This window comes from Dipodomys ordii, unplaced genomic scaffold (assembly GCF_000151885.1).
Source record: "Dipodomys ordii isolate 6190 unplaced genomic scaffold, Dord_2.0 Scaffold197, whole genome shotgun sequence".
NCBI classification, from domain to species: Eukaryota; Metazoa; Chordata; class Mammalia; order Rodentia; family Heteromyidae; genus Dipodomys; species Dipodomys ordii.
In genome coordinates, this window is record NW_012267413.1 from 233,992 (window position 1) to 244,541 (window position 10,550).

Sequence of the window (10,550 nt, forward strand, 5' to 3'; positions counted from 1 at the left end):
CAGGAAACGTTTGAGGGAAAGAGGCCCATACTTGTATTGTTGGTTAGGAATCTGCATGGATTTACTATATATTTGTCAAAACTTGTCTCACTTAACTTCTGTGAATTTCACTGGTTCACCTTGATTTTCAAGGCACTTAGAAGTAGGCCATACTGAGATCCTTGAACCTATCACTTCATCTGTTAAATGGCAACACTATTCACTGACATGTTAGGAGAGGTATCAAATTTTCTAAGTACTTTTCTCATCCAATAGTTAATATTGGCAGGACTACTTAAATCCGTCCAATCTAAGTCTCAAAGAAAGCTTTAGGGTTATTATTATTATTTGTTGTTGTTGGTTGTGGGCTTGAACTCTGGGCCTGGGCACTGTCCCTCATATCTTCAGCTCAAGGCTAGCGCTCTACCACTTGAGCCACAACGCCACTTCTGGTTTTGAGTGGTTTATTGAAGAGTCTCACACACTTTCCTGCCAGGGCTGGCTTTGAACCATGATCTTCTGATCTCAGCCTCCTGAGTAGCTAGGATTACAGGCGTGAGCCACAGGTGCCTGGCTAGGGTTATTATTGTTTCACAATGGTAAGATGGTCTCATCTAATCCTCTCATCCACTAACATTAAGACAGCCTAATATTCAACCCTGCTTCATCCAAACTCTAGGCCACTGCCTTAACTCCTCCTTTTCTCACTATTACAGTCACATAGTACCTACAGTGAAGTTTTGTGAGAAGGTAAACCATCCATAAGCTAACTTGCCATATATTAACCTCTCAAAAGGGTTTTGGAGTGGCTTTTTGCTACATCTCAGAGCTGGGAGCACCTAAATCCAGGTCCAAGTAGTTCTACCCATATATTTGGTAATTTTAAAAATAATCACTTTTTTGGAATGCTTGGTCATTTTTGTCTAAATTTTTGTTGCCTTTGTTAAATAAAAGTATAATTTAGTCATTTCTGAAGTCACATAAAAAGGGATTGAAAAACAACTTTCTTAACCAGGGGTCTTGTCAATATTGAACAAAAACTGGTTCTCAGAAATGGAGGCTCAAGAGGTATAGCACCAGCCTTGATTGAAAGGGCAACCAAGAGCATGACACCAAGTTCAAGCCCCTGATGTGGCACAAAAATAAAATGGTTTTCAAGATACAACAAATTCTCATTCTGGGTCAGCCACTGCTCTAGTGACCTGTGCAGAATGTGTGAAATGAGTGCACTCAATAGAGAGAGATCTTTATTTCCCTAAGAAATGCTGGGAGATGAAAGTTGTGACTGACTCACTATTCCATACCAGGACTTAAGAAGACGAATGACCCACTGTAATAGCAGCTTGTAAAAACAAGATTTTATATGTGTAGCCTGACTTTTCAGCAGTGCTTCTGCACATGGTGAAGATAGTCCATGTGTTGGAATTTAAGGAAGACCGTTCAGATATCAGACAGGTTCTGCTATGATGAGTCTGGTTGAGGGCCTCTTGAGAAAAGGATAAAAGACATAGATTTAGGGTTGCTTGTAAATTCCAGAATGGGCTATCACCCAAAGTCATGCTGTTCAGTCACAGAGACCTCCTGTGAGGCCTATGACCTAGGAGAAGAACCTTGAACTTAAAGGAATCAAAGTCTCTATTTGCCTGTGGCATCAAGGCAAGAATTAAGAGTATAAGACAAAACATAGGCAAGTATATGGGACAGACAATAATGTTGCTGGAATTTAGAAACAGCAGAGCTGTAAATCCAGGGAAACAGATTTTTTTTGAGAACAGGTAGGATTTGGCCTACTGTGGGTGGGTGTGAATAAGCAATGAAAGGAAGTCTGGGCAGACAAGAGAAACATGTCCAGGAACAGGAAGGGGCACACCTCAGGCTGTTCCTGTGACCCTGCCCCTTCCTCTCACTGGCAATCTCTCTGTCTTTGTGAGTCTAGCTTACCAGTTCTTCCTTTCCCACAGACTCCAGAGTCCTCCATCAGAGCTCCTTTCTCTGTCAGCCTCACATGGTACCCTTCCATGACACCTCACTCTACCTTTGGTGAAAGTTGCTTCCACGTATAGTTTCCCAATGAAGCCACCTCTTTTTTTTTGGGGGGGGGTCATGTCGTGGGCCTGAATTCTGGGCCTGGGTGCTGTCCCTCAGCTCTTCAGCTCAAGGCTAGCACTCTACCACTTGAGCCACAGCGCCACTTCCGGCTTTTTTTTTTTCTGCTTATGTGGTGCTGAGGAATAAAGCCCAGGGCCTCATGCATGCAAGGCAAGCGCTCTACCACTGAGCCACCTTCCCAGCCCCTGAAGCCACCTCTTTTTAAGGCAGGGGGCACATCTTATTCACTACATATCATACCCGCTGCTGAGTGCCCCAGAATTCCATGTATTTCAAAATATGGTTTCACTGGATTGGATGGGAACTAAAGTAGGATAGAGCCAAATCATAAATAGATATTTACATCAAAGTTCGTTCATTCAGTACATATTTATTGAATGCTGACTGTGTGCCAGTTTCTATTCTGGGCCCAGGGAATATATCCACAGTCAAACCAATTACAAATCTCTCTGCCCTTGTGGAGCTTACACTCTATAAATCTATCCTAATAATGGAATTGGCAACAGATTACATAAATCCAACCACCACTATTGGCAAAAGAAAGACATTTTAAAACAGTATCATTAATGCTACAAAGCCTAGTGCTGATAATGCATTTTAATTATATATTGTATTTACTATATACATAATATATTCATATCTATATATCACTACACAGAGATTCAGATTAAAACTGTGATGAGAACTTTATTGGCAATTTAAGAGATTTTTTTTCGAGGATCATTTTGAGCATGTTGATTTTGTTTCTAGGCAAATCTTTAAAACCTAATCACTTTTCAAGTTGTAACTCCACTGTACTGAAGTGAAGACTGAGGTTGTTGGGCAAAAAAGAACCATTTTAGGTACTTGAGTATGCAGGTGGTGAAAGAATGAATCCACACTTCACCCAGCATAGTCTGGAAGTGGAATAAGAGACAAGAGACAAACAGACACTCATGTGGTCACACAGGGTCAGCCTAGAGTGCATTCACAACAAAAGGAAGAAGAAAAGAACAATTCGTGACTCATTTTCCATTTTCAAAGATAACTAAAATTCATAAAAGTCATAAAAATTTATAAGTAATGCTAATTATAAAAATCTAAAAGAAAATTATTAATATATTGACTTTCTATGATGAAAGATTTAATGTTTTCATGTATTTTTCAGAGTATTAAAAAAGAATACCCAAGTAAGAAAATCACCTTAAAATTTTGCAATAATTTTACTTTATATACATGAAGACCAATTATTTAATCTGGAAAAAATATTCACTTATACATTGTAAAAAAAAGTTTTCTTGAATGACTATAAATATCCCATAACCATAAAGCTACAAAGAGATACATAGTCCTTACAGCAGAGTTCAGAAAACAGAAACAATGATTACAGAGTGATAAGCACCAAGGTAGAGCTGTTTTTTGTTTTGTTTTTCCCACTTAGGGCCTGATTGGTTGTATTTAAACATACCCTCTACCAAAATAAATAGCTCGTTTGGCAAAACATAAATATATACATAGAAATCTGGGAAACAGCAAAGAATACCCACTTTAAAATAATATAGAAGCAGTCATAACTATTTTTAATGTGACATTTGCAAAGTATATTTGAATGTCACTTTTCTTCCTCTTAAATTCACTTTATACAACTTAGATTAATCAGTAATCTAATTTGTCACTTAAAGATGTTGAATTATATAGGTTGGCTGAAATGAGTCTAAACCATTGAAGAACTAGATCCAGTAGCTCCAATAACCTCTCTTGGAACTTTTATTGCAATTGCTCTTAAACTATCATTGTTGATTTTTAAGAACCTTCACCAGGTGAGACACTGTGTATCATGTGTATATGAATGCGTTTACATGTGTCTGTGTTAAGTCTGCAAGAGCCATGAGACAGGACAGAGAAAGCAACCCAGAGGAAGGTAAGACATACAAACAAAGTTACACAACAATCTAACTAACCCCTAAAAGACTTGGGTGGCCAGACACTGAATTACCCCCTAAATAAACCTGAGGCTGAGCAATGAGGTAATTAGGGGATGTGTCACCACAATGAAGAGCCAGTGACAATTTTGAAAGTGAAGACTAAAGCAAGCTGCCTTGATCATAGCATTCCTATGTAACTGGAGGACACAAAGCAATGACAGCCACTTCTCAGGGAGGAATCAAGAGTTGGGATCCCTGGGTCTATGGCTGAGGATTCTGGCACTTCCCCAAAGGGTATCTGTAGTAGCCTTTGGTAGTGGCTTCTATATCACCCATTATAAATGTACTAGAAATCCTGGAGTGTGGAACTAGACCTCCCTCCCCCAGTTTTCTTCCAGCTAGCTCTTCCAGAGGTGTGGCCAAACCCAACAGTTTCTTTCTACTTCAGTTTCAGAAAGGGGGAATCTCTTTTTGTCCTGTGGGGTCCCTGAGTTTGAGGTAATACCAGTATGCTGTACATTGTAGCATAGTAACAAATGGAGACCAGCTGTCTGGTTTTAAACTCAAGCAATCTGCCAGCGCCGGTGGCTGACACCTGTAATCCTAGCTACTCAGGAGGCTGAGATCTGAGGATCACGGTTCAAAGCCAACCCAGGCAGGAAAGTCTGTGAGACTCTTATCTCCAATAAACCACTAGAAAACCGGAAGTGGCATTGTAGCTCAGGCAGTAGAGCACTCACCTTGAACTGAAGAGCTGAGGGATAGCGCCCAGGCCCAGAGTTCAAGCCCCACGACCAAAAGAAAAAAAAAAAAAAAAAACCTCAAGCAATCTACAGGCAAAAGTCACCAGTTTTTGTTATCAGAAATACTTTTTTATGTGATGGTTCCTCCACACAAATTATAATGTGTAGGATAAAAAAAAAGAAAAACATATTGCTGAATACAATAGAAAAAAATTTTTTTAGTTCAGTGCTGAGACCCCTTAAAGAAGGAAAAAGGAGACATGTTAACTCCTAACTTTCTATTTCCTATTCTTGACTTCCAGGTCAAAGACCATTGAAGTTCCTGTGAGGTTCAAGGTCTCCTCTGCCCTTCCACCAGGACAACAATCTTAGGGAATTCCTATGCTGTCTCCCTCTCAGATCTGTAATCATAACTCTGGGCAAATCCATACAGCTCTTTAATTCAGTTTCAAAATCCACAAATTTTTCAAGCAAAATGACACAGTCACATTCTTTAAATGCCAGCCATGAAAAATCGTCACTTAAAAAATAAAGAGAAATTAGTTGCAGTATATAGACACAATTCAAACATTTTCTCCTTTTCCTCCCCTACTCCCCAACTGCTGGGAAGCCTCATGCTTGCATGCTAGACAAGAGCCACACCCCTTTTCCTCTCTTTTTTCAAAGATGTTTTATTTGGTCTGTTATGGCTACTTTGAAAGCCCTTAGAAAGAGTCTTGGTGGCATTCTGCAGTTTGATATTTGGTTCCAATGTTGTCAGGTCCTTAAATGACACTATTGCTCTGACTTCCTCCATGAAAACCCCCCACGGGCACATCAAACACAGAGGAAAATGTTTGCAATTCTGTGAATCTTAATCACATAGAAATAAGCAATCTAATCGGCTCAAACACGCAACCTCTCTTTCTCCTTCCCCAAAGACTTAAATTCCCTTCTTTATAAAATTGTTTCCCCTTTGGGGATCAAGTTAAAACCCACCATGTTTCAAGTTAAACTCAGAAGTTTCTGAATAACCATAGAATGACTTTAAATCCTTATTGACATTCACTTTTCTGTAGTTTCCTATAATATTTTCCATAGTATTTAGAGAAAGATGAAAAGAGTTTTATATGATACTGTAGAATTTTAACAAATTCTCAGTTTGATCAGGGTTTATCTCATGTCTTAATGTCACAATACCTCTACATGAAACAAATGTACAGCCAAGAAGTATTTCAAGTACAAAATCCTTAGCTCTGTGTCATGAATAAATTTGGATAGAAGCGCAAGCCTTCTACTGAATCATCTCGGCAAAGATGGCCCATCTTCTCAGCAAGTAGCAACCTGGGATTAAAGAGAAAAATCCATGATTAACTGTCCATTCAGAACACAGAAACAAGTTGTCATGAAAGGCAAGGGCATACATACCTTTCTTTGGCCAGGAGGACAGACATGCCCACAAGCTTAGCAAACTCCTCTGATGTTAAGGATCCCTTTTCTGAAACCTAATCACAACACAGCAGGAAAAATGTGATTACTTTCCTACACTGAAGTGCTCAGGCAGAATCCATGCAGGAAACAATTTACTGTATTTCTTTACTAAAAGTAGACAGTCATTGTAAAATGAAATCTTAACTAATGCTTAATTTTATGGGGTTAACAGACCCAGAATAAATAAAACAGAGGGCACATATCAACTTGGAGCCATTTATAAGATGTTCGATGTAACAGGGCCCTACGCTGGAGGCCAGAATGAGCTATTAGATACACATAACAAAATTCTACTGGAGTATCTATTGCATACTTCAGTAAAGAATCTATATAGGAACAGCTGGGTCTTTTACTGATGTGAAAACTCTGAGCTTCAACAGAGAAGCAAGCACTAACTCTTAACTCTGCTACTCCTAAAAGGTTAAGAGAATCAAGAAGCCTCAGAAAGTTTTCAATATATGACTTTGGTTAAGTGAAATATATCATTGGTAGCAATAAACCATTTCGTGTATATGTATGTATGTATGTATGTGTATGTGTGTGTGCACACGTACACATCCTGGGGCTTGAACTCAGGATCTAGGCACTATCTCTGAGCTTTTCTGCTCAAGGCAAGCACTCTACCACTTGAGCCGTTGCTCCATTGGTTCTTAATTGTAAATAAGAGACTTGGCCCTGTCTGAGCTGGTATTGAACCATGAACCATGATCCTAGGTTCTCAACCTCTTAAGCGGCTAGGATAACAGGTACTGGCACACAGCAATAAACCGCTTTTAATTGAGTCTGCGAAATAACTATGTTTTAGTAAAGTCAAATTCAACAGGAAATCCTGCTTTTCAAGTTGCGAAGCCTTTGGGTCTTCGTGGCAAGCCCTAATGGCTAGAGGAAACCGGGTTCACATACCGTCTCCAAGGCTGAGGCCACCATTTCCTCTTCCTTGTGAGACTGGAGCTCAATTACCATGACACCACTGTCAAAAACCCGGAGCCTGAAAATAACCAGAGATGCAAGAACAAAACCATGAATCATCTGGGATAGTCTACTACTAAGGAGGAGCAAACACTTTTTACTTTGCTTTATGCTAAGGCTTGAGGATAGTATTAATAATAGAACATTTAAAACAATGACCACAGGTTACTATGGCACAACTGAAGAGCCCATGAATTAACAGATAATAAAATTATGAATTGCAATAAATGCTAACAAAATATGCCTGACTACAGAGTTTTCTTAGCCTGAAGATAAGGAGCATACAATTCACAGCTTAATCCCACACTTGGGACTCTGCAGAGACCAACACAAATTATCTACAGGAAGAGAGCTAGTTATTCTGACCTCCTGGGAGGAGCTCACATACTTATCTTCTTCCAAGTCAGAGTCTGACTAGGGGATCCTTAGGACATGCCCAGCCCTGATAGGCTAAAAGCCAGGAGGACAGAAGATGTGGTGCTGGGTGAACTCAGCTCAAAGACAATGTTGTTTTAAGAACATTTTGGCTTGCTGTTCTGGGTGGTAAGCCTGGCTGAGCTTTCTGGTCTCCTTGGTGCAAAATAATAGTTACAGGTGGTAAACTCCCTTTGGAGGTTCCTTACCTGAGAGGTAATTTCAGTGCTTCTAGCATCTTGCAGGCATTCACTAAGTCTTCTGGAGAGAGCAACTAATGGGGAAAAGACATACAGTTTATATTGCAAAGTAATAGAGTGATGCTACATAATTGTCATGCCACTAAATATAGGAAATGAAAAATCAGCAAATCACCAAACATTGTAGATGAGAATCTACAATACAAGGCAAAAGGGGTTAATGAAAGAACATACTGATTCATTAAAGCAGTGCTCTCTAAATCAGGTGTTACGAGACTGAGATCTGAGGACTGAGGTCAAAGCCAGATAGCACAGACAAATCCAAGAGACTTTTATCTCCAATTAACTAGCAAAAAGACATAAGTGGAGCTATGGCTCAAGTGGTAGGGCACCAGTCTTGAACAAGAAAGCCAAGTGAGAGTACAGGTCCTGTGAGTTCAAGCCCCAGTAGTAGTACATACAGACACAGACACACAGACACAGACACAGACACACAGATACACAGACACACACACAGACACAGACACAGACACACACACACACACACACACACACACCCAAAGCAGATATAATTCAGGCCACATGTATAACTTTACATTTTTTAGTAGTCACAAAAATAGTAAAAAATGGGGATCTGAGAGAGTTGCTCAGTGGTAGAACACTTGCCTAGCATGCATCAAGGTTGTGTTTCATCTCTAGCATGCATGAATATACACACAGAGACACACACAGACAGACAGACGGACACACACACACACACACACACACACACACACACACACACACACACACGAAATATAAGATACTGCCATTTCCTTTTTCTTTTGGTGACACTCCTGGGGCTTGAACCTGAGCTTCTTTTTGCTCAAGGCTAGTGCTCTATCACCTGAACCATATCTCTACTTCCAGCTTTTTGGTAGTTTATTGAAGATAAGAGTCTCCTGCCTGAGCTAGCTTCAAATCATGATTCTTAGATCTCAGCTTCCTGAGTAGCTAGGATTACAGGCTCATTTAACACTTCTTTATTGTGTACTAAGTCCACATGGCCACATGTAGCTACCAGGGGTACTCCTGGATAGTCCAGGCCTACAGTCTGCACAGTGGAGGACAGGGAGGGACAAGCACAGCTTTGAATCACACAGGATGGCTCCAGGGCCAGACAGGCCTGATTCCAAATCGGAGTTAAACCTTTATGTCTGGGTGTAGCCTTGGTTGAGTTATTTCCTGATCCCCAAGTAATCCCAGAGATGAGGATACTAAGAGTAGCTACCACACTGAGTAAGAAGTGTAATACCACTGCAGTATGTAAGGCAGACAGTAAAAATACTCATGGATGGCTGCTACAACTAGCAAATAAAACACAGAACAGAACAGAAGCTTCACTCATAAGACTGGAGTGATGGCTGGAAAGATATAGATAAGTTTTATGGAGATGCCAGCTGACCAGAAGCTAAGGCTGTCTGAAGGTGACAGGGTAAGGAGAAGGGCAGAACAGTCCCTGCTGATACTCAGCCAGAGGAACAGGGTGACCAGAGCTGCCTACACGGCAATGTGGGTTCAGCTGCAGAAATTCTAAAGGGTTAGCTATAGAAGAAAAGGGCTTTGTGCACAGCCTCACTCATTATAATACCACACAGAACAGTAGCGCTGAAGGGCAACAATCCAAACTCTAATCTTAGGAGAAAACTGAGTCCCAGAGAGGTTAAATAAGCTACTTGAGGCCACTCAGCAAAGCACTGGCAAAACCAGGAACAGACTCTCCTTCCAAGATCCCAGGGAAGGGTTCTTCCCACTTCACCACAACACTTCTCAAAATAACTTTATATTTACAACCTTTCCCCAAATGGTAGCTGCTGGAAGGGAATTTGTATTCTATCAAGAAAGACTATATTTAACTGAAAGAGCATGGAAACATGATGTTCTTACTTCCATTCCTCGAGCTCGATTTACTAAACAGTACACCTCTGTGAGTGACATTATTCCCCCTCGTTCCTGTTTAAATCGGAAAGAAAAGTGAGAATCAGAATTACCATCAGTCTACTTGAGCTCTTTGTAACTGAAATCATAATCAGAGTGAAGTCACAAATTCTAACACTTTTTTACCAAGTTTTTTCAAGATACTAAGCCATGTTAAATCAGTGTTTGTACTATTTCAGCATTTGTCTAAATAAAAAGAAGGGCCTCTATGCCATGTTATAAAAGGATACTTCAGTGCTTTAACTTATTTCAGCTATGCCCCTCTGACACAGATTTATAAAATTTTCTTATAAATATCAATTTATTAATAGCACAATTCTATAAGTAACACCCATTTTTTGTTTGGTGGGGGGGGGTCAGTCATGGGGCTTGAACTCTAGGCTTGGGCACTCTCCCTGTGCTCTTCAGGTCAAGGCAAGTGCTCTACCACTTGAGCCACAGTGCCACTTCCAGTTTTCTAGTAGTTTACTGGACCTAAGAGTCTCACGGACTTTCCTGCCTGGGCTGGCTTTGAACCACGATCCACAGATCTCAGCCTCCTGAGTAGCTAGGATTATAGGCGTGAGCCACCAACGCCCAACACATTCACATTATTTTAAAAACCCTCTTTAGAAATGTAAAAATATTTGTAAAGAAGTGTTTTAATAGCCGGGCGCTGGTGGCTCACGCCTGTAATCCTAGCTACTCAGGAGGCTGAGATCTGAGGATCGAGGTTCAAAGCCAGCCTGGGCAGGAGAGACTGTGAGACTCCTATCTCCAATAAACCACCAGAAAACCGGAAGTGG

The 10,550-nt window shown here is 40.4% G+C and overlaps 1 protein-coding gene across 1 annotated transcript in view; it reads right to left on the reverse strand.

The window, feature by feature from the left end:
• Positions 1-5,156: 5,156 nt before the first annotated feature.
• Vps36 (vacuolar protein sorting 36 homolog (S. cerevisiae)) overlaps positions 5,157-10,550 on the reverse strand; it is a 23,743-nt gene continuing 18,349 nt past the window's right edge. The window contains exons 7-11 of the mRNA XM_013034814.1: positions 9,715-9,780; positions 7,798-7,862; positions 7,109-7,193; positions 6,143-6,219; positions 5,157-6,058 (exon numbers count right to left, since the gene is read on the reverse strand). Coding sequence (XP_012890268.1) covers positions 5,965-6,058; positions 6,143-6,219; positions 7,109-7,193; positions 7,798-7,862; positions 9,715-9,780 — 387 coding nt within the window. The 3' untranslated portion in view covers positions 5,157-5,964. The remainder of the gene's footprint in view (positions 6,059-6,142; positions 6,220-7,108; positions 7,194-7,797; positions 7,863-9,714; positions 9,781-10,550) is intronic.